Genomic DNA, 22,052 nt, shown 5'->3' on the forward strand with positions numbered 1-22,052 from the left:
CTATAGGAGATTTGAGAGCGTTTTTAATATAAGACACTGATAGAATTCTCTATCATTTTAAAGGAAATGAAGTGAACCATGACCATTCCACAGCTAGTCTGCCGCTAAAGGCAACTGCTGACTTGGTTTAGTCAATCTATTTTGTTCTTATCGGTGAATGATTTACTAGCTCAGTACCTAGAAATCACGTATTTTTGTGCTATTGTTAATCACAGTTTTAAGATTATTTTTATTGGTATTTATGCACTTATTTCCCATGGAGGCCTTTGGTCTTTTTGGGGACAATAGGACAGTGTTTAGTATTGGTATTTAGCCTGGACAGAGTTCCAGTGTGGAGAGGCTGGAGCTGCAGCTAGGATGGGCTGTGCCCACCAACCTGCTCCTCCGCGAAGACCCAGGGACAGCCCAAAGCAGACTGGCAGAGGACCGGGGGGCGGGGCTGGGGCCCTGCCTGGGGTTCACTGTCGGGGTCTTTCCAGTGTTAGTAGTCCTGAGCTCCATGTGCCAGGCTGAGGGCGATTCATGGGCCTCTAACTTACAAGGTGGTGTTTATTATACTGCATAATCATTTACTTGTAGTCAACTGTTAACATCTGTTTAAAGTTTTTTACACTATAGCATTTATGCAATGGTTTACAGAATTCATGGAATTATTTTTAACAGTATGGAACTTACAATTAAACCTCCGAATCTTTACTGTGTAGGTCTGTTTGGTGGCGCTCACGTGAGTCATGATTCTGCCTGGACAGGAAGGCGCAGTGGAGCCCTTTCTGCAGGGCAGCACGCTGGCCTGGGGCCCCATCTCCCAGTCCTCACAGCCGCTCGCTCGGGTCATAGGATGTTTCCTTGCAGCCCGGGATCACCTCTCAGTTGCTCTAAGGTCCCATGGGTGGGGAGCCCTTTGGCCAGGTGCTGTTCAAGATGAGAGGTTTCTGCCAGGAGGTCAGGATCTGCCCCACAGGCACTGCATCAGACGATGGCTCCCTTCCCTGCCCCCAACCAACCTGTGGGCCTTGAGTAGGGGATGCCATGCTGGCTGAGCAGGGAGGTGAGCCTCTGGATCTCCTCAGCTAGCTCTGAGTGGGCCTAGAACAGGAGGTGCAGGTCAGGCCTCCATGGGGAGCGGCTGGGGTGGGCCCCCCTTTCGCTGTACCTTTCTGCACTCGTCCAGGTTCTCCAGCCTAGCGGCCTTCGGCGCTCCCTCCTGGGCCGGCTGGTTTTCTCTTTGGGGCTTCACGTAGCCAGCATCCTCGAACAACGCCCTCAGCAGCTTCCCATAGCCCTAGAAGTGGACGTGGCATGGGAAGTGGCATGGGAAGTGGCCGGCAGGGCATGCAGGTCCCTGGCACCAACCTAGATGCAGACTCACCTGGGAGGTGATGAGCTCATCAGCCAGGTCCTGCTCCACCTGGTCCCAGCGCCGCTGCAGCACCTCGGGCAGGGTCGGATACACTGGGGACCCACGTGGGCTAGCTGCCAGCCCCTAACCACCCGCCCCCGCCCTCCCGAGGCCTACCTAACAGAGAATGGGGGTGGCAGACCAAGGGCGTCTCGAAGGTCAGTGCATAGACACAGGTGCTGGGCTCAGACACACGGGCTAGCCGGTTACTCTTTCCACAGGCGAGCTCCACCTGGGGAGGAAGCTTCAGAACCCGCGGGGGCCCAGGCCCGCCCTCCCCTCTCCCACCACTGCCCCCTTCCTGCCCATACCTTGCTCTGTCGACTCCGGCTGCGGCAGGAGTCACCATCGCTCATCCACATGCCCGAGAAGGTATTGTTGGTGATCTCCCACTCCTGCCAGATGCTGGGGACAGGCAAGAGAGCCTCGAGGCTGCCGCCGACCTCTCACCCAGAATCCCGCGGGAGGTCCACTCCTGCCCCACTAAGGGCAGAACGGTGCTGTAGGCCTGCACACTGCTCTTACCCCAGAATCCCGCTGTAGGCCTGTACCGTGTCTCCCACTCACCCCAGATTCCCAAGTAGGACGCCAGGCAGCTCCTGCTCACCACAGAATCCCACTGTAGACCTGCACCCTGCTTATACCAACCCCAAAATCTCATTCTACTGCTGTACCCTTTCCCCCACACTGTAAGCCTGTAACACTGCTCTTACGAACCCTAGAATCCTGCTGGAGGCCTGCGCCCTGCTCTTACCAACCCCAGAAGCCCACGCTCCAGAATCCCACTGTAGGCCTGCACACTGCTCTTACAAACCCTAGAATCTCACTCTACTGCTGTATCATGTCCCCCACACCCCCCAGAATCCCGCTGTAGGCCTGCACACTGGCCCTACTCACCCCAGAATCCCGCTGTATGCATTCCAGCGGAAGGTCTGCTCATGCTGTGTTACGTTGTGAAATGGGCAGAACTCATACTTGTACCTACAAACAGAGGAGCATCAGGCATTCCCAGGCACTGCCACACACCCCCTACCCAGGCTCCCCACCTCCCCGCCCCCACTCACGTAGACTCCACTAGGCTGAAGCACTGGCCAGAGAGTCTGTAGAGGTGAGCAGGCCCTGGGGAGGACGGTATCACAGGTGATTGCCAGCATCTGCAACCCTAAGAGCAATGGCTGAGAAGCCACCATGGAAGGCAGTGGCCAGAACCCCGTGCCTGTCCCTAGGGAACCCTGGAGACATTAGACCCAACCTTCAGGGGCTGGGCTGAGACCCGAGGGTTCCAGTTAACAAAAGACCTCTAGGACAGTGCTGGAGAGAGAGAGAAGGCCACCAGCTGCACATGGGTATGGGCACCCAAAGCTCTGCAGGGACTGCTGTAAGCATGGCTACTCACGAGGCTGAGATCTGGGGATTGCAAATTGAAGCCAATCCAGGGAGGAAAACTCACAAGACTTCTCTAGCCACCCCCAAAAGCGAGAAGTAGAGCTATGACTCAAGTGGTAGAGTGCCAGCTTAGAGCACAACAGCCTAGGGACAGCCCCGGGACCAGTACCAAAAACAAAACAAAAAGCAGGGCTGGGAGTGTGGCCCGGTGGTAGAGTGCTGGCTAGCACGCATGAAGCCCTGGGCTCCATTCCTCAGTACCACAGACACAGAAAAGGCTGGGAGTGGCGCTGTGGAAGTGCTAATCTTGAGTGCCCAGGCCCTGAGTTCAAGCCCCAGATCTGGACAAAAACAAAAAGGGAAGAAACCATGAGAAAAAGCCCAGACCAGGCCAGAGAGTAGCCTAGTTAGTGATAGAGTGCTTGTGTAGCATACACAAAGCCCTGGGTTCTATTCCTTGATACCACATACACAGAAAAAGCCAGAAGTGGTGCTGTGGCTCAAGTTGGCAGAGCACTAGTTTTGAGCAAAAAGTGTCCAAGGACAGTGCCCAGGCCCTGAGTTCAAGCACACACAAAAAAAAGGCTCAGACTAAATAGTTTCACCAGTAAATTCTACCAACCATTTATTTTTTTAAATTTTTTTATTTTGCCAGTCGTGGTGCTTGAGCTCAAGGTCTGAGCCTTGTCCTTGGCCTTTCTCAAGGCTACAGCTCTACCACTTGAGCCTCAGCACCACCTCCAGCTTTTTTCTATGTATGTGGTACCAAGGAATTGAACCCAGGTCTTCATGCATGCTAGGCAAGCACTCTACCATTAGGCCAAGCTCCCAGCCCCCCTACCAACCATTTAAAGAACTTACACCAACCCCTTTTCATACTTTCAAAACTTGAGAACACTCCCAACTCATTCTATGTGGTCAGAGCCCAACAGAGACATCACGAAAACTGCTCACAACACACCACATGAGCGCTGACGCTGAAATCCTCAATGGAAGTAGAGCAAGATGACTGAGGCCTATAGCCCTAGCTCCTCAGAAGGCTTGAGATCTGAAGATCACAGTTCAAACCAACCAGGGCAAAAAAAAATCAGTAAGACTCATGTACAATTGACCAGCAAAAGGCCCTAAGTGGAGGCATGGCTCAAGTAGTAGATCACCAGCCTTGAGCAAAACTGCTAAGATCCCTGTCGGAATCAGGCCATAATTACTGCGCATTCGTACACACAGGCACGACTTAAGTGGTAGAGCAGCAGCTGTTGACGAGAAAGCCAAGCGTGAGGTTGTAGCCCTGGTACCAGCACGAAAATAAAATCCTGAACAGAACACTACTAAACCTGTCTCATTAAGGGCTGGGGGGGGGGGGGGGGGGGCTCAAGTAATAACCTAACAAGAACAGTGGTCCTAAACTGAGCGCTGTATGGCTCACACCAGTCATCCTCGCTACTCAGGAGGCTGAGATCTGAGGATCAAGGTTCAAAGCCAGCCCGGCACAAAAGGACCTGAGACTCTTCAATTAATCACCAGAAAATGGAAGTGGGGCTTGGCTCAAGGGTAGGGCGGTAGCCCTGAGCGAAGAGCTTAGGGACAGTGCCCAGGCTGAGTTGAATTCAAACCCAGAACCACCAAAAAATAAACACATTAAACCATTTTAAAAAGGGAGCCCTGAGGCTGTGGTCAGTGGTAGAGGCATTACTAAATGAAAGTGTTAGCAAACTGAGTTCAGAAGTAGAAAGGAATGTACTTGACCCTGACTGAACACAAAGCCCATCAGCGTTGATGAACCACATTAACAGTGTTGTTCTCCACATCAACCAAGAGAATAAACTATCAAAATCCAACATTACCACAGTTATAGAAAAGGCCCACCTTGAGAAGAAGAGAATCCTTGATAAAGGCCATTTATGCAGACTGACAGACTGACAGGTACACTCAGCAAAGTACTGGAGAGGAGCCTCCAGTCCAGAAAGAGGCCCTGCCCATGACACATGAGAAGTCATTTCCAAGCCAGGTGACAACGGCCCCCATCTACTCAGGAGGCTGAGATCTGAGGACTGCACCAGTGTCTGTAAGACTCTTATTTGCAACTAACTACCAAAGAAGCCAGCAATTACCAAAAAAGTGAGAAATGAAGCCGTGCTCAAGCGGAAGAACACTAGCCTTGAGCAAATACCCTTAGAGACTGGGGGCGGGAGTTTGGCCTAGTGGTAGAATGCTTGCCTAACATGCATCAACGCCCTGGGTTCGATCCCTCGGTACCACATACATAGATAAAAGCCAGAAGTGGTGCTGAGGCTCTAGCCTTGAGAAAGTCCAAGGACAGTGCTCAGGCCCTGAGCTCAAGCCCTGGGAAGGCAAACGCGCGCGCGCACACATGCACAAAGTATACTTCCAGAAAGCCCATTTCACCTGCAGTGTGCTCACACTCCACGCCCTTGAACTGTGGTGTTAAGGGCGACTGGTGCACGTCAGTATGGTCCTCTAGCCAAGCCCCAGCTGGGAGTAGGGGTAGAAGAATAAGTGACAGCTGCTCCTGCCCCATCCTCCTGCTGGAGGAGACCATGCCAGGTGCTTCTTGTAACTTTGGGGAATTGCTGGAGGAAAGCATGCCAGGTGCTTCTTGTAACTTTGGGGATTCCAGCCATGCCATTCTCAGAAATGGGCACCAACTCCTAGCCAGCCACATTACACTCTGATGCTGGCCAATACAGAACCTTCCTCAGCCGCATGTGTAGTCCCCCCCCCCCACACAGAGAATATCCTCTCCCAGACTTCCTAGATAACTCAGTTACAACCCATCTTGTTGGTCTCCCTTCCACCTGACACTTGGCACTGGGGCCAGTGGGACTGTGAGTTTGAAGCCAGTAATGATCTACATAGCAAGACCTTGTCTCAAAACAGCAATGGCCAAGAATGGCCAGGAGTGGCCAAGAATGGGTTCTTGTGCAGCACTGACTTGTTCTGTGACCACGGGACAGGAAATGCCCAAGCTGCAGGAGAATAACCAAACCCCGACAGCCTTCTCCTGCAGGACCCACACAGGAACAACTCGCAGGGGCTTCCGGCCAGCGCCACCTCCGCGCGCCTCCGGGGCTCGGAGAGGGGGAAGAGGGCTCGGCGCCTGGCACGCACGGGGCCCTGGGTTCGAGTCCTCGGAACCGCAGACGCAGGAGAGCCCGGGAGTGGCGCAGGGGCTCACGTGGGGGAGCCGAAGAGCCACGGGGCCGCGCCTGGGCCCGGAGTCCAGACCCCACCCCGAAAGGACGACGAGGCGGCTCACCGGACAGGGGCGAGGGCTCCCTCCTGGGCTGCAGGCGGCCGGTCTGGGGCAGGAACGGGTTGTTCAGCCTGGCGGACACAGCGGTCAGGCGGGCGGGCGCTGGGCCGGGCCGGGCCCGCCGCCCGCCGCCCGCCGCTCACCCGAACGCGTTGGGCTCCTCCACCACCTTCATCTTGGCGGCTGCGGCCGGCGCGGGCCCTGCGGGGAGCGGGGCGGTGAGACGCGGGCGGCGGGGCGGCCGGGCGCGGGGCCGGGGCTCGCGGGCGCGGACACCCACCGTGCGCCGCGAGCCCGAGCAGCAGCAGGAAGCGCGCCAGCCCCGCCGCCATCGCTCCGTCGCGCGACCGCCGGGCGAGTCCCGTGGGCGCGGCGCCCGGAACTGCGTCACAGAGCGACGGAAGCGGGGTCCCTGCGCGTGCGCAGTGGCGCGGGCCGCCCGGCTCAGGGCTGAGGCGCGGCGCCGGGGTTCGGAGCCCGGCTCGGGTCATGGGCCGCCGCCGGGCGTCGCGCGGACCCGGGGCCGAGGGCGGCCGCGCCCGGCGCCCGCCCGGCCGCTCCCTGGAGGCGTTCGCCGAGGAGGTGGGCGCCGCGCTGCGCGGTGAGTCGGGGCGGCCGCGGGCGGGTGGGGCGCGCGGGGCCGGCGCGGGGCCCGCGCTGAGCCCGCGTCCTTCTCTCCCCCGGTGCAGCGGCCGCGGAGCCGGCGGCGGCCGAGAGCGCGGCGGCGCTGCCCTGCCCGCTGGCCATGTGGGAGCTGGGCCACTGCGACCCCCGGCGCTGCACCGGCCGCAAGCTGGCGCGCCTGGGCCTGGTGCGCGGCCTGCGCCTGGGCCACAGGTTCGGCGGCCTGGTGCTCAGCCCCGTGGGCGCGCAGTGCGTGTCCCCGGCCGACAGGTAGGCGCGGGGGGCCGGCTGCGGGCGGCGGGCGGCGGGGCGGCGGGCGGCTTCCCCCTCCCCGTCCCCGCGTCCTTCTCCGGGGACGCCCCTCCCCCCCCGCCCCGGGGGCGCTTTGCTGGGGCTGGAGGGCCTGGGAATGGCTGTCTCGTAGCCCTGGGGAGGCCGGGGACCCACGATCGACCCTCAGCTGTCTGGCAGGCAGCTGGTGGCCCGGTCTGGGGTCGCTGTTATAGACTGCTCGTGGGCCAGGCTGGACGAGACGCCCTTTGAGAAGATGCGGGGCAGTCACCTGCGGCTGCTGCCCTACCTGGTGGCTGCCAACCCTGTCAACTACGGCCGGCCCTGCAGACTCTCCTGTGTTGAGGCTTTTGCTGCCACTTTCTGTATTGTAGGTGAGTTCTAAGGAGGACGGGGCCGGTGGTCTCACTGTACTCCCACGGCTGGCTTCTCCTAGGCAACCTCAGGAGGGGTGGGCAAGGGAGCTGCTATAGGCCAAGACAGGGTTCCAGTTACAGCCCCCTGGTCTAGGCTGATGCACTACCACTTTGAGGCCACACAGCTCCACTTTCCAGTTCTCTGTTGGTTAACTGGAGATCAGAGTCGCACAGACTTTGCTCAGGCTGGCTCTGAACCTTGTTTCTCTGATCTCAGCCTCCTGAATAGCTAGGATTATAGGTGTGAGCCACTAGTGCCCAAGACTCCTGCTTGGAATGAGAGGAGGATGGGCGGGGGTGGGGGGTGGGGGGGCGGTGCAGGGGTGGAAATTGCTGGAAGGCCACAGCAGCCAGCAGAGTGACGTCCTTTGGCTTTCTGTCCTCTGCACCATCAGGCTTTCCAGATCTTGGCGTCATCTTGCTGCAGAAGTTTAAGTGGGGCAAGGGCTTCCTGGACCTGAACCGCTACCTCCTGGATAAGTATGCGGCCTGCAGTGGCCCAGAGGAGGTACTACAGGTGGAACAGGAGTTCTTGGCCAGTGTAAAGGACAGGCCCCAGGAGGAGGAAGTCGGTGAGTGCTTTGGTGTGGACTGGAGCGGCTGGGGTGTGGACTTAGCTCTGCCCTGGTCTCACCTGGTTACTTCTTTCTTCACCAGATCCCTTTGATGTGGACTCAGGTCGAGAGTTTGCAAACCCCAACAGGGCGGTGCCCAGCACCCAGTAAGTCCTAGGACTTCAAGGTTTTTGTTTTTTTAATGATTTGCCCTCTGCGTTTTTGTTTTGTTGCCAGTCCTGAGCTTGAGCTCAGGGCCTGAGCACTGTCCTTGGACTTTCTCAAGGCTAGAGCTCTACCACTTGAGCCTCAGCACTACTTCCAGCTTTTTTTCTATGTATGTGGTACCGAGGAATCAAACCTGGGTCTTCGTGCATGCGAGGCAAGCACTCTACCACTAGGCCAAACTCCCCGCCTCCTAGGACTTCAAGTTTTGTGATAGCTCAGCACGGGGGCCCTACAACAACTGGGTGGGAGCACTGGGTTCACAGTGCACGAGGTGAGGTTTCTGTGGTCAGTGCCACAGGGACAGCCACCAGGGACTGGGCAGGGAAAACACTGAGGGTCATGTACTCCCTTCCAGACCACCTGTGGAAACCAGTGATGAGTCCGAGGATCAGGCCTCTGAGGACGAAGGAGGCAGCGGCTGCTCAGAGGAAGAGGAGGAGGAGGAGGAGGAAGAAGAGAAAGAAAAGAAAGAGGAAGAGGAGGAGACTTCCGGGGCTAGAGCCCCAGCCACAGTCTGGAAAGGAATTAAGAAACGGCAGAGAGACTGAAGGTTGCAGACACGACGTTGTTGAGGCTGGGGCTGTGGAGGTCTAGAGACAGCAGAGGATACAGGGTGGATGGACGCGGCGGCATCACTCTGCAGCTGCCCGCAACGCTGGGCCCCTCTAACGGCTTAAAGGCTCTGCTCGAGGGCCACCTTGGGCTCTCTGGAAGCTGCAGGCCATGGAGGAGGGGAGGGAGGGGCTCCAGCACGAGTATTTCTCTGTGCTGAGGGTTGGGAGTACACTGTCTAGCATGCGTGTGTTCCAAGGACAGCTGGGGACGGCTCACTGTCCTGCCCCCAGCCTCAGTGACCCCAGGAAACTTCCCGAAGCTTGGGGCTGGGTGGGGCGTCCAGAGCTGGAAGAGCCGGAAGCTGAGCAGCGGGCTCTCACCGGCACCCTCCTGCGGGCCTGGCAGCCGCTTTCCTAAAACTTGGGTCATCCAAGCCTGACCCTGGCCTTCCGGTCTCAGCCAGGGAGTCAGGATGGATTTTCTCCCTCTGGCGTGTGTGTGTGGGCCCGGGCTGTGTCAATTACAAAGTGTGCCCACCTCCTTGGTCTCCATTACTGGTGTCTCTGCTTGGGGTGGTGTGTGAGGGGGTCATGGCGGGGCGCAGCCACAGCAGTCATGCAGGGGGGCGGGTGGGGGTAGGGGCTCAGGGGTCGGCCTCCATGCTCTTCTCCAGCTCCTTGAGCTTCTTCACGAACTCCTGCGCCTCTCTGTTGTTCCGGCCTTCCAGCATCCGCAGCGCAGTCCTCACTGTGAGGTGGGGAGGCGTGAGGGCAGGCCCACCTGCTCCCTCACCTCCCGGGACGGGGGCAGGCCCCACAGGCTCGCTCACCCTGGGCCCGTGGCCGGCGCAGGTGCAGGGTGACAGGCTGGCTGGCCTTCGGTCCCACCAGGGGCCTCAGGACCCCGCTGACCGCGCTCAGGCTCAGCGCCGCCTCCCCGGCAAAGTCGTTGGTGGAGAGCCAGTCGTGGTCCATGACGGTGAACAGCACGCAGGCGCAGCGGCGTCGGCAGGCCTCCACGGGCACAGAGCTGCGGGCGGGCGGGGCGGTCAGGGACGTGCTGCCGCCACCACAGGCAGCGGGCACCGGGGCAGGCACGGGCTGCGGGCACTCACAAGTGGAAGAGCTCGTCATACACCGGGTGCAGCGTCCGCGCCTTCACCTGGGTCCTCTGGCTGCGGACCAGTGGGAAGAGGTGTGGCGGACCCAGCTCCACGATCACAAAGGGGTCACTCAGGCCTGTGGTGGGGCATAGCCGTGAGCGGCTGCCCCCCTCCCCTCCTCCCCTCTCCTCCTCCCCCCTCCCCCGACCACTGCCAGGCCTCACCATTGGCGTCCAAGGGGAGCAGGTCGGCGGCATGCAGCACCTCCACTGCCAGCCGCTGCTCTGCCGCCTCGTAGTGGCAGCGGACACTCAGGCGGCCGAACCGGTTCTGCTCCAGAGACCGCTGAGGAAGGGGCCCGTGAGCAGAGGGGCTCGGGGCAGGGCGGGTCCCACACCCACCACCCTACCTGCTTGAGCTTGTCCAGGTAGAACTGCTCTATGCACTCGCGGGTAGAGCTCTTGTGCAGCCGCAGCTCCTCCTCCAGCCTCTGCAGAGAGAGGCGCGGGTGACCCCAGGGCCAGGAGGAGCTGGCGGGGCCCTGAGGAAGGCCGGGCCTTACCTTGTAGCTTCCGTCTCTCAGGCTGTCCAGGGGCAGGCCATGGCCCTCTGCATGGAAAAAGCTGACCAGTGCCTGGGGTAGGGAAGGAAGGGAAGGCCATCAGAGGACCGCGCCCGGCCGCAGCCAGTCTCAGAAGCCAAGACGAAACCGTGTCTCTCATCTGGGGTGCCCTGGACACCCCAGGAGGCCTGGGGGGACGCTGGAACCTCAGGCCAGGCAGAAGTTGGGGACCGAGAGTGGGGGGGGTCCCTGGCCTACCTCCAGCGTGAAGTGGAAGCGCCCGTAGAAGTCGGTGGAGACATCGTTGTTGGTGCCCAGTGCCTGCAGCACCACCTGCAGGAGCAGCTCCCACAGGGCCTCCAGCACCCTGCAAGACAGACTCCCTGACCGCCCGCCCGCCCGCCCGGGCCTGCCCCGCCGGCCCCGCCTGCCCTGCCCTGCCCGCTTCTCAGTACCGGTTCAGATTCTCCTTCACCAGCGAGGCGCTCAGCCGGGCCAGCTGCTCATCCAGGTACTTCATGAGGGGAGCCACGGCCTGCGGGCAGGAGCGTCAGGGCAGCCGGGCTCCCACCGCACCACAGGCTCGCCTCTTCCTCCTGAGGGGCTTCAGTGGACCTCCCTGCTGGGCCCCTTCCCACCCAGGGCTCACCTCGTCATTCTGGATGGAGTCGGGGGACAGGCTGATGTGCTGCACGTACTTGCGGATATCTGCCACCATCTGAGGAGAGGGAAAGCTCGGCTCGGGCGTGGGCACAGTGCCAGCCCCGGGCCTGGGCACGCCCCGTTCCCCTCGCCCTGGCTGCCCACCTTGGAAGTCAGGTGTGCCGTCACAGTGCGGGCCTCCCGCTGCAGGTCCTCCTCCAGAGCCTGGGCACAGCCCAGCAGGGCGCGAGGCAGCACAGCCCCCACGCCCGAGGCCCCCTCAGGCCAGGCCAGGCCCCTCAGAGCCTGCCCCGCCGCTTTGCGTACCAGCTCCACGTTGTTGAGCACCACACAGAGCTGGGGAGGGGCAGTCAGGGGAGACAGGTGGTGCTGCGGGGCCCCCCCTCTGCCCCTGCCAACCTCCCCTCTGCCCCTGTGCCACTCACCGGCTCGCTCACCACCTCCCCCGCTGCCCCAGGCTGACTGTCCACTTTCTTCCGCAGTAGCTCCGTGTAGAAGAGGGTAGCCTCGCACATGTCCTGGGGCGGTGGGGGACGGAGTGGGTGAGTGTGAATCCTCTTCTTTGCCTGCTGCCCCCTGGGCCTGCGCCTCATCCCCCCCACTGATGTACCTGGCTGAGCTGGGTACCCAGGCCCTGGGCCTGGGCAGGGTCGGGCCAGGCCAGGCGGACCCAGAGCTCCTGGATGTGGCTGAGGCAGAGGCTGGCAGTGGTTGCAGAGCTGCTGTGCTTGGAGGCTGTGTCCACAGGTTCCAGCTGGGAGGGGCAGGGGCGAGGCGGCAGGGAGGGGAGGCAGAACAACACTGGGTCCCAGCACAGCCCTGGGGCAGATGCCGAGCAGGACTGGAGGCCCTGAGCGTGCGCTCGCTCAGAGCCCACATCTGTGTCCGTGGTGTGCACTCATGGAGTCCACACCCACAGCACACTCACCGAGTCCACGTCCACAGCTCCCTGAAGCCGCCACTTGGCCTGATCCCGAAGCACCTGTAGCCAGAGCTTCACCGCAGCCAGGAATGGCGTGTGGATGCCGGCCAGGGCCAGGGAACGGCTGTCCCTGCAGGGGGCGCTGTCAGCGCTCCTCCTGACCCACCAGACTCTGGGCAGAGCCTGTGGGGGGACCCAGGAGAGCCACCCCCCAGGGCTGCAGCCCCAGAGCCCGTGGGGGAGGCCGGGGATACCCACCGGCCAGGGATGCAGCTCCAGAAGCGCTGGGTGTCAGCCAGAGTCAGATAAAGCTCGAAGAGCCCCGCAGCTACTTCCAGACTCATCTTGGGGCTCAACTCCTCTGTCAGCACCCATGCCTCCTCAGCCACCTGCCCGGGACGGCGGGGTCAGGCCATCCACTGGACCCCCACCTGTCCCTCCTGGCCAGCAGGCACCCAGAGCCCCGACCCTCACCAGGCGCTCCAGCTGCCGGAAGGTCAGAGTGAAGAAGTCCACCTTGAGGATGCTGCAGGGAGCGCACATTAGAAGCTGCCTCCCACTGTGCCCAGCCCGGGGCAGCACAGAGGGGCAGCCTACCCATGGAAGAGGCTGGCATAGATGCCATAGCAAGACTGCAGGTCCTCGTAGATGGTGTCTGCTAGCTCAATGAACCCAGGCAGGCGCCGTGGTGCTGGCTGCAAGGAAGCCTGGCTTGTACGGACCTCTCCGCCTGGCACACCGCCCCCCTCCGCCATGCCTACACCGTCCCCGAGCCCCACCTGTTCTCGAGGACTCTTGGCATTCAGAAGCCTGTCGTACCACTCTCGGTTCCCTCTCTGCAAAGCGATCATCAAGCCGAATTGTGGAGGGAGGGAAGAGGGAGAGACAGAGCTTGAGGCCACGGGAAGACGGGGCTGGGGCAGGGAAGGGCTGGGGCCAACATCAAAGCCCCGGCAGGTGGAAACAGACCTTCAGGGCTGCAGCGATATCCATGCTAAGCTCTGTCTCAAAGGGACATATCTCGAAGGAGGGCTGGAAGAGCTGCAGCTTGTCCAGACACCTGGTGAGGAGGGGAGCTGCTGCGACGGCCCCAGCCCAAGGCCCCAGCCCCACATAGCAGCCCGGCTGCAAGGCCTGGCTCCCTGGGCCGTGCGCCTCCCCGCGCGCCACACTCACTTGAGCAGCAGCTCCAGGCGGTACACCGCAGTGCTGTTAGTGGCAGGGAAGAAATCCCGGAGCTGGCGCAGCAGCCGCAGCCCAAATTCAGAGAAGGCAGAGAAGCTGTCAGCCAGGCTCTCCTCCTGGGGGACGGAGCCCTTCAGAGCCCGGCTCTCACGCGCCTTGACCGCCTCCCCGCTGCACAGCCAGCCCAGGTCTGCCCACCACCCCAGGCTCGGCTTTCGCTACTTCCCCTCAGGGTGGCTGAAAGCCCAGGGCCCTCACTGCCAGTGCCCACGCCTGCCACCCAGATTCTCGCTGCCCCTCTCCCTACTGCAGAGTCAACCTGCCTCCCATGGCAGGGGCTCTGTCTTCAGCGCCTGTGAGGGCGGGACCTGTCCCTCTGGGCCTGGCACACCCTTTACCAACAGCAGGCGGACGTCCAGAGAGGGGGCAAACCTGCTCCTGGGGCAGTGAGGCCGCCTCCTCCCAGTGTGCCTGCATGTCCTCCAGCAGCCCCAGCAGGTAGCCGTAGTCCAGCGTGCGGGTCTGATGGTGGCGGCTGCTGACCTGCCAGTGGCTGAGGGGGACCCGGCCTGTGCTCAGAGCACTGTCCCCAGAACCATGGCTGTTGCCCCATCAAGCCAGCGAGCCAGCGGGAGGCCCCGCGGCTCACACACGGCGCGCTGGGCGTGGCCTTCCCGCCACAGACCCCGCCCTCGCCCCGCCCACTCACAGCACTGCCAACTGCAAGGGCGACAGGTTGCTCTGGGCTCCGTGAAGGCAGAGGACCGTGGACCCGGGTGGGCTGAGCTCACCATGCCAGCTGCTGGAATTGGGCTACAGGAGGAGGGGGGTTGGGGGGGCTGGTAAGCAGAGCCCAAGAGCGCTCTCCATCTCCAGCTCAGGCGCCTGCCCAGCTACCCGAGATCCCGAGGGCACCCGGTACCTCTTCTACGCGGTGCTCAAACCGCAGCACTCGGCTGAGCAGCAACAGGTATGACAGGAAGCCTGAGCGTCCCCGCTGGCTCATGGCCGTGTCCCTCTGGAAGGCACAGCCCCCCTGCCGGTCACCAGGTCTGTCTTGACCCGGCCTGCAGGGTGCAGGGCAGGGCTCCCCACGCTACCCACCTGAGTGGTGATCAACTTGAGGACCAAGTGGCAATCTCCCTGCACGCGGGAGGCGCTGGAGCGAGGTTCCAGCTTGAACCAGCGGTCAGCGCCGGCCACCGGCACCTCCTGGGAGAGGAGGGGGTGAGGCCTGTGTGACTCCTCCTTCCCATAGACCCCAGGGAGTGCCCGCTGGGTGATGGAGGCAGAGGAGCCTCCAGGCAGCCCAAGAAAGGGGTTTCTGGGGGCAGCATCACAAAACACAGCCACTGAGCTATGCCAGGAGCTATGCCAGGAGGTCTGGCCCCTGGGCAGGCCAGGGGGGGGGGGCTCACCCGGACAGGGATATTGAGGCACCCCAGGAAGTCATCCGTGTGGTCCTCGGTGGGCCCTGCCGTGCCGTTGGCGCGGGCGGACTTGACAATCTGTTTGAAGTACCTGGGCAGGGCAGGGCAGGGTGTGGTCACCCTCGCAGTCCCTGGGAAGCCACCGCCCTCGGGGCCTCCCTGGCCTAGCTGCCGGTTCAGTCTCAGGCATGGGGGCCCCAGCACGGCACCTGCTCATGCCTCTCAGGCCGATCACTTCGTTCAGCTTCCTGCAGGCTTCTGCCAGGGACACGTCGTCGTCGTGGTCCCTGCGGGCGGGGGGGGGGGGTGGCTTGTCTGCAGCTCCCAGCCCCAGGTCCCCAGGTCCCCTCCTCCCTCCTGCCCAGGGCAGGCCAAGCCCATACCAGATGTCCAGGTGCAGCTGGTCCATGCTGACATCTTCAATCTCACTGCAGGAAGGATCGAGATTCCCATGCAGGGCCCGGGTCAACCTCTGCCCGGGGCGGGGGCAAGGGCAAATCCAGGGGCCACAGGGCTATCCATGGCTCCAGGTGGCTGGCTGTGTTCACATCCTGACCACCACCTGCTACCAGCTGTGTGGCCACTGTGGCACAGCACAGGGGTGGCCCAGAGTGTCCCCTCCCCCAGCCCCTCCTGGCGTTCGGGGGGGGGGGGGGAGCAGTGACTGGGCCCCACGGGTGTTGGGCCAGCCGCGGGGGAGGGGCAGGATGCTTACAACAGGAAGTGCTCTTTCCAGACAGGGTTCAGGGTGCTGCTCTTGACCTCAGTGACCTGGATGCACTTGGCGGGCAGCGGGCCACTGCGCTTGCTGCCCTTTCGGAAGCTGAAGCGCTGCTCCTTCTGCCCGCTGGGCTCCCGAGGAGCGCCCGAGGCGGGCAGGATGCCCAGCATGCAATACGGGTCGCTGAAGCCTGAGATGGGGTGGGCGCCTCAGTCCCCAGCCCCTGCCCTCGGCCCTCCGCGGATGCCAGGACAGCCGATGACCACTCACCATTGGGGTCCTTGGCCAGAAGGTTCTTGGCACGCATGACGGAGACTTTTAGGGCATACGTGGGAGCCTGTGGGCAGGGGGTGTGGGGAAACTCCGTGGGCTGGCCAGCTCCGGCATGGCCCCAGGACCTCCCCACCCCCATCGGTGAGCAGCTGGACATCAGCACCTGCCCAGGTGCGGGGGCTCACCTTGGCCTTCTTCACACGCTCGATGGCCTCCGCGTGCTCCTCTGGGCTGGTGCCAAACACCTGGGGGGCGGGGGTGGGATGAGGTCCCATGGGCTGGGGGCCTCCAGTCAGGGACAACCCCGCCTCTGCTCCTCAGCCTGGAAAGGCTGCCATCCTCCAGAGGACAGAGGACTCCAGAGACAAGCAGGACGCAGGCAGAGTCCACTCTCCCCCGAGCAGCCTGTCCTAGCCACCTTTCCCTGTCCGCCCCGCATCCGTGTGTCTAGCCACGTGTCCGTCGTTCCCGTGAGGAGGGTGCCGGTGTACGCAGGTCTGTGGTGCATGCCGTGTCATCCCGATGGCTGTCCCCAGAGCGGGGCAGAGCTCAGGCTGTTTGTTGCTCACCTGCTGAAGGTAGCCCAGCAGGGCCGCCTCGTCGTCCACCTGATCGGGGCCCATGGTGCCTGCCCGGTGGAGGACGGTGTACAGGGCCTCCTCATACAGCATCTCCACCTGCGGGCAGCAGGGCCTGAGTGCACGGCCGTCCACGTCCTCGCACCCAGCCTCCAGGCCCCTTCCTTGGTGCCTTCTGCTCTTCTCACCAGCCCACGCCCCTTGGACCCCAGGGAGAGGAGTCAGCCGCCCCCCCCCCCCCCCGTCATTACCTCCTCCTGCGTCAGCGCTCTCAGGCCGCGGTTGGGGTCCACAGGCTCCGTGGGAGCTGGGGAGCCGCTGCGTAACAGGACCTGGAAGGAGGGAAGGCCCTGAGCCCGGGGGCTACCCCGGAATCCCTGGCTGGCTGAGCAGGGCAGCTCCAGGGGGGGGAGCAGCGGGGAGGCCTGTGGGGGGCTCACCTCGGGGCAGGGCAGGCCCTGTCTGCCATCCCCTTTCTTCAGGATGAGGCGCATGTGAGCAAAGAATTCCACGCCGTCCCCGGGTTTCCTGGGAGAGCGGCCCAGGTCAGCCCCCAGCACGTGGGGCCGCGGGGCTGTGTGACCCCCCGCCAGGCCCCGGGGTGCGAATTCAGGCCTCCTCAGCCCCCTTCCCACCCTGCTGGGCCAGCAGCACCCCACAGTGGGATGGGAGGAAAGGGAGGCTGAATGAGCGGGCAGGAGGCCGCCTGGCACCCACCAGGCCCCCGTGGCGGGCTCCTGAAGGCCGGGGCTGCTCTCGGGCTCCTGCTCCGCCCTGCGGAGGAAGGACGGGCACGCCTGCACCTGCCTGAGCACGCTGCTCTTGATCTCCAGCAGGGTGGACATGGCGGAAGGGAACCTGCCAGGGAGGGAAGCCTTGGGTGGGGGGTGGGCGGCAGCAGAGGCCCGGGGCTCCCACACCCAAACTGCGGCCCCTGCTTGACAGGCTTCTTGTCCCGCAGGGCGGACGGGGTGAGGCGGCTCTGCTGCAAAGTGAAGGTGGCGGGGCTCCCCCCACCTCGGGGCAGCCTGCCTGCCAAGGCGGTGTCACAGCCCAGACCGTCAGCCCGGGCTGGGATCTCTGTGAGGGTCTGGTCAGAGGCAGGGTCTGGGAAGCGGCACCCAGTGTGTTCTGGAGACCAGGGCGGCCCGGTGAGACCGTGGCGTGTCCACAGGGTGGACCCCTGCTCGCTGCCCACAATGCCCAGGATGTTGGGAGCTGGGGTCCTCCCCTCGGGGTGGTCAGGGAGCGGAGAAGCCTGCAGAGCAGGAGGGCTGGTGGCATTCCCCCCCCCAGTCCACCTCATCACTCCTGTTGCCGTGGCAACCCAGCCCCTCTGCCGCATCCTGCTGGGAGCAGCCAGAGCGGCGCTGCAGGGACCCCCTGGGAGACCCCACTCTTGTCATTCTACTGACCTGCGTGGCTGTGGACGGACAGAGCAAGTCTACAGTCGTGGGAGGGCCTGGGATGAGAGGGGACGTGGAGGGGACACGGAGGGGACGTGGAGGGGATACGGAGGGGACATGGGGGGACGTGGAGGGGACACGGGGGGACGTGAAGGGGACACGGGGGGACGTGGAGGGGACACAGGGGTGTGGAGGGGACATGGAGGGGACATGGGGGGATGTGGAGGGGACACGGGGGGACATGGAGGGGATACGGAGGGGACACGGGGGGATGTGGAGGGGACATGGAGGGGACATGGAGGGGACACGGGGGGACGTGGAGGGGACGCGGAGGGGACGCGGAGGGGATGCGGAGGGGATGTGGGGACACAGAGGGGAGGCGGAGGGGATGCGGAGGGGATGTGGGGGGTGTGGAGGAGACATGGAGGGGACACGGGGGGACGTGGAGGGGACATGGAGAGGACGTGGAGGGGACGTGGAGGTGGAGGGGACGCGGGGGTGTGGAGGGGACATGGAGGGGATGTGGAGGGGACATGGAGGGGATGTGGAGGGGACGTGGAGGTGGAGGGGATGTGGAGGGGACACGGGGGTGTGGAGGGGACATGGAGGGGACGTGGAGGGGACGTGGAGGGGAGGTGGAGGGGACGCGGGGGGGGGGGGACGCGGGGGTGTGGAGGGGATCTGGGTCCTGGCGCTCGGCTCCCCTCCAGGTGGCAGGTGGCTTCCCTGAGGGTCCCCGCTGTCGCTATTCCGCAGGCCCCAGCCCAGCTCACCCACCTCCCACCGGGCGACCTGGAGCCGGGCTCAGCTCCCTCTCCCACCGCCCCGCCCCGCCCGGGCCAGGCAGCCGCCCGGCCCCCCACCTCCCCCAGCCGGGTCACCTGCGCCACACCACGGCTGGGGTCCCCGCCTGCCCGCCCGCCGCCCCCCCTCCTCGCCCTCCCTCCCTCCGCTCCCCCTCCCCGCCCTCCCTCCCTCCCTCCGCTCCCCCTCCCCGCCCTCCCCCGCCCGCCACTCCCCCTCCCCGCCCTCCCTCCCTCCCTCCGCTCCCCCTCCTCGCCCTCCCTCCCGCCCTCCGCTCCCCCTCCCCGCCCTCCCTCCGTCCTCCCCCTCCCCGCCCTCCCCCGCCCGCCACTCCCCCTCCCCGCCCTCCCTCCCGCCCTCCGCTCCCCCTCCCCGCCCTCCCCCGCCCGCCACTCCCCCTCCCCGCCCTCCCTCCCTCCCTCCGCTCCCCCTCCTCGCCCTCCCTCCCTCCCTCCCTCCGCTCCCCCTCCTCGCCCTCCCTCCCTCCCTCCGCTCCCCCTCCTCGCCCTCCCTCCCTCCCTCCGCTCCCCCTCCCCGCCCTCCCCCGCCCGCCACTCCCCCACCCCGCCTTCCCCGCCCTCCCCCGCCCGCCACTCCCCCTCCCCGCCTCCCTCCCTCCCTCCGCTCCCCCTCCCCGCCGCCTCTCCCCCTCCCTCCCTCCCTCCCTCCCTCCGAGACCGAGCCGGGCGCTGCGCGGGCTTCAGCCGTTGCCACGGCAACCGCCATCGCGTGGCGGGCGGTCGGGGGCCCCGGGGGCTCTGGGTCCCGGAGGCAAACGTGACGCAGGGGCGGAGCGGCGGGCGGCGCGGGGTGTGGGGGGCGGAGGGGGGCGGAGGGGGGCGGACGCGTTCGGAGCGGGGGCCTGGGGGGGCGGCCGGGCCCTCGGGTCGCGGGCGCGGGTCCGCAGTCCGCCGCCGCCGCGCCCGCCCCGCCCCGGGCCCCGTCCGGGTGGTGCAGTGGGCTGCGGGGCGGAGGCGCCGGCCTCGGGGCTCGAACCCGGGCCGGGCGCCCCCCCCCCGCCCCCCGCGCCTGCTCGGGGCGAGCGCTGCGCCTCGGACCCCAGCCGGGTCCCGCGGTGGGGGGGTCGTCCCCGCTCCGTCCCCTCTCTGTCCCCCTCCGTCCCCCTCGGTCCCCGCTCCGTCCCCCTCCGTCCCCGCTCCGTCCCCGCTCGGTCCCCGCTCCGTCCCCCTCCGTCGGGGGCGCCCGCCCGGGGCTGAGCCGGCCCCGGCCCCTGCCCGCCCTCACCTACCTGCGCACCCGCCTGCCCCCTCCGCCCCGCCCGCCCCGGCGGCTCCGGAGTCGGGGGTCGCAGTGCGGACCCCGCCCCAGGCGCTCCGCGCACGCGCGGCCTCAGTTTCCCCGGGTCCCGCCGCCGCCGCGCGCCCGTCCCGGGGCGCCGGCCGAGCCCCGACGCCGCCCGACGGCCGCCCTCACCGTGGCCGGGGCGCGGGGAGCGGGCGCCGCCGTCGCAGAGGCCGGGGACCCCGAGGCTCCGCGCGGGTCCGCCGAGACGACAGCACTGCGGAGCCGGGCGCGGCGGGCGGGGGGCGGCGGGGCGGCGGGGCGGGGCCTGGCGGCGGGGCGGGGCCTGGCGGCGGGGCGGGGCCTGGCGGCCGACGCGGCGCCGGGCGCTCCGCCCCCAGCCGGGCCGGGGCGGCGGGGGGGCGGCGGGGGCCCCGGGGAGGGCGGGGGGCGAGGGGGATGCGGCCCAGGGCCCGGCCGCTCCGGCCCCCGCGGGGCCCCCTGCGTCCCCCGAGGGCGCCAGGCCGGGCCGGGCCGGCCGGACAGGGCGTCCCTCGCGCCTGCCCAGTCCGGCTCGGCTGCGCCGGGCCTCTGCCGCCCCTCCGCAGGGCCGGGAGGCGGGCCGGGCAGCAGACCCCCCCCCCGGACCTGCTGCCCCCCCACCGCTGCTCACCGGCTTGCGTCAGGTTCGCCAACCTGTTGGAGCTAACGCAGCCTGGTTGCCATGGCGATCGTCATGGCTTTGGGGTGAGGAGATGATCCAGAAGCTGCGGTAAACAGGAAGTTGGGGTGGGCAGCTGTCAGGGCCCCCGCAGGAGCCCATCCATGGCCGGGGGCTAGGTGATGCTCACTATCCCTTCATAGGGAAACTGAGGCCCAGACCTAGGAAGGGACTTCGAGCTCCACAGCTGGGTTCTGGGGGCCCCTGCACCTCGGTCCTGGGCACTACCATCCTGTCCTCCTCCCAGCTGTCCTGAGACTAAGTCAGGCTGGCCTTGATCAGCCTCCTTCACCCCTGCCTGTCACGCGCCTCGCAGTTCCCCTCGTCCGTGAAGGAAGGACCCACCTGAGGCTGGCCGATTCAGAGGCCGCTGGGGTCTGTGACCTGAGGACAGAGGCTAGGAAACCGCCGGGCCCTGCCTGTGGGGCTCCGTCCTCTGGACGGGAAGAGAGGTGGCACGGCCTCCTTGGCCTTTGCCTCTTGCATCCACAGCAGATGCTCTGCGGGTCTCCTGAAGCCAGCACAGGCCCATGTGAAGCTCTCAGACATGGGCTCCAGTCTGGGGTGTGGCCTGAGGGGCCCTGGGGTGGGGATGGTCCATTGCTGGCACAGAACCCCTCCAGCCCCAGCTCAGTATCAGGTCCTCAAACCCAGGCCCCCTGGGCCCTACCCTGCTGCAGCTGACCCAGAGCCATTACAGCAGGTCCATCGAGTACGGGCCCTCCCACCTGGAGTGAGTTGTCATGGCAACCTATCAGCGGGTCCAGATGCAGGCAGGAGGTCTCTTCAGGCTGGTCTGAGCACCTAGGAGTTCAGGGGCCAGAACTCACCAGGGCTTTGATATCACGGATGATAACCATGTCTTGACAGGCCACTAAGGCGGGGGGGACACTGAGCTACCTGGAGCACATATGCCACGAGTTTGGAACCCTCCTCAAACCTTGCTGTCATGAACCTATGGCATCTTCAGATCCACTCCCCACAGGACCAGAGGTGTAGGTGAAATGTGGACATGAGGACTCTGGCCAAGGAGACCGTGGAGGGAGGCGGCATCAGGGAGGCAGGAAAGGACACGACGTGAGGGCTACAGTTTGTGGAAATGTTTTAATCTGAGGATTCCGATACAGTGGTTAATCAGTTGCCCACAATTCCGTACTAACACAAGGCCTCATGCTGGGACACGGCCTCCCTCACCTCCAACACAGAACTGATCCCCGTTCACGCTCTCGGGTTACAAGAGTCACAGCTCCTTCAAGCCAAGGACTGTGGTACAAAAGGAACAATTCATAGCTGGAGTCACTACAGTCTGCTAGAAACATCAATTGCTTTAGAATACTTTGAACTATAAAATATATTGAATTTTCATATATTAACCATATACATGTTGTAACTATTACTAAATGTAGTCGGTCATTACAAAATAAGACATTCTGGGAGCAGGCTACAAACGCACAGCTGGCCCTTCACAGCTCCACCAGGGGCAGGACCTGGGGCAAGAAACCCCTGCAGGTGCTGCCAGCTCCAGGGGTCTCTCAGGACCCTCAGCTTGCAGGGGGCTGAGACCCAGGTGCCCAGTCCATCTGCTCCTCACTCCCCCAGAAGCAGCCCCACCCCTCAGTCCATGCACTTGTCACAGGCCACCAGGTGCACACCAGGGTTCTCTGGGTGGGAGGGCACAGCTGGCTTCAGACAGGGGGGACTGCGTTCCCTGGACCA

The 22,052-nt window shown here is 64.3% G+C and overlaps 3 protein-coding genes and 1 long non-coding RNA gene across 6 annotated transcripts; 2 read left to right on the forward strand and 2 right to left on the reverse strand.

The window, feature by feature from the left end:
* Positions 1–5: 5 nt before the first annotated feature.
* On the reverse strand, positions 6–6,422 carry Gnptg (N-acetylglucosamine-1-phosphate transferase subunit gamma). Of its 3 annotated transcripts, none has more exons than XM_090324891.1 (11): positions 6,340–6,422; positions 6,209–6,260; positions 6,063–6,130; positions 2,464–2,518; positions 2,297–2,380; positions 1,711–1,804; positions 1,517–1,631; positions 1,370–1,452; positions 1,154–1,282; positions 1,005–1,086; positions 6–932 (listed from the first exon to the last, which is right to left on the reverse strand). In XM_090324891.1, exons 1-11 carry the CDS (start codon positions 6,389–6,391, stop codon positions 832–834), a joined length of 915 nt encoding a protein of 304 aa, XP_090181017.1. In that variant the 5' UTR covers positions 6,392–6,422; the 3' UTR covers positions 6–831. The 3 variants fall into 3 exon arrangements, with proteins under 3 accessions (XP_090181017.1, XP_090181018.1, XP_090181016.1); XM_090324892.1 differs by having other exon boundaries at positions 6–912; positions 6,203–6,260; XM_090324890.1 differs by having other exon boundaries at positions 6,203–6,260.
* Positions 6,423–6,501: 79 nt separating this feature from the next.
* Positions 6,502–9,267, forward strand: Tsr3 (TSR3 ribosome maturation factor). Its single transcript, XM_090324968.1, has 6 exons — positions 6,502–6,660; positions 6,749–6,953; positions 7,155–7,348; positions 7,786–7,962; positions 8,048–8,111; positions 8,528–9,267. Exons 1-6 carry the CDS (start codon positions 6,549–6,551, stop codon positions 8,718–8,720), a joined length of 945 nt encoding a protein of 314 aa, XP_090181094.1. The 5' UTR covers positions 6,502–6,548; the 3' UTR covers positions 8,721–9,267.
* On the reverse strand, positions 8,718–17,653 carry Baiap3 (BAI1 associated protein 3). Its single transcript, XM_090324969.1, has 34 exons — positions 17,579–17,653; positions 16,881–17,021; positions 16,604–16,691; positions 16,415–16,495; positions 16,155–16,262; positions 15,771–15,830; positions 15,583–15,649; positions 15,307–15,502; positions 14,975–15,019; positions 14,801–14,878; positions 14,580–14,682; positions 14,266–14,373; positions 14,084–14,179; positions 13,871–13,974; positions 13,594–13,714; positions 13,153–13,277; positions 12,946–13,036; positions 12,756–12,812; positions 12,574–12,671; positions 12,451–12,502; positions 12,235–12,365; positions 11,983–12,106; positions 11,665–11,808; positions 11,480–11,572; positions 11,199–11,390; positions 11,041–11,109; positions 10,847–10,926; positions 10,650–10,758; positions 10,392–10,463; positions 10,239–10,319; positions 10,054–10,174; positions 9,842–9,965; positions 9,557–9,756; positions 8,718–9,474 (listed from the first exon to the last, which is right to left on the reverse strand). The coding sequence occupies exons 2-34, from the start codon at positions 17,006–17,008 to the stop codon at positions 9,371–9,373; spliced, it is 3,450 nt and encodes a 1,149-aa protein (XP_090181095.1). The 5' UTR covers positions 17,009–17,021; positions 17,579–17,653; the 3' UTR covers positions 8,718–9,370.
* A 2,688-nt stretch (positions 17,654–20,341) lies between these two features.
* LOC150042366 (uncharacterized) lies at positions 20,342–21,737 on the forward strand. Its single transcript, XR_016533654.1, has 2 exons — positions 20,342–20,387; positions 21,207–21,737. It is a non-coding gene; the product is annotated as an uncharacterized LOC150042366 (long non-coding RNA).
* Positions 21,738–22,052: the final 315 nt, after the last annotated feature.

The sequence above is a fragment of the Megascapheus bottae genome, chromosome 36 (genome assembly GCF_031878675.1).
Source record: "Megascapheus bottae isolate mThoBot1 chromosome 36, mThoBot2.hap1, whole genome shotgun sequence".
Taxonomy (NCBI): domain Eukaryota; kingdom Metazoa; phylum Chordata; class Mammalia; order Rodentia; family Geomyidae; genus Megascapheus; species Megascapheus bottae.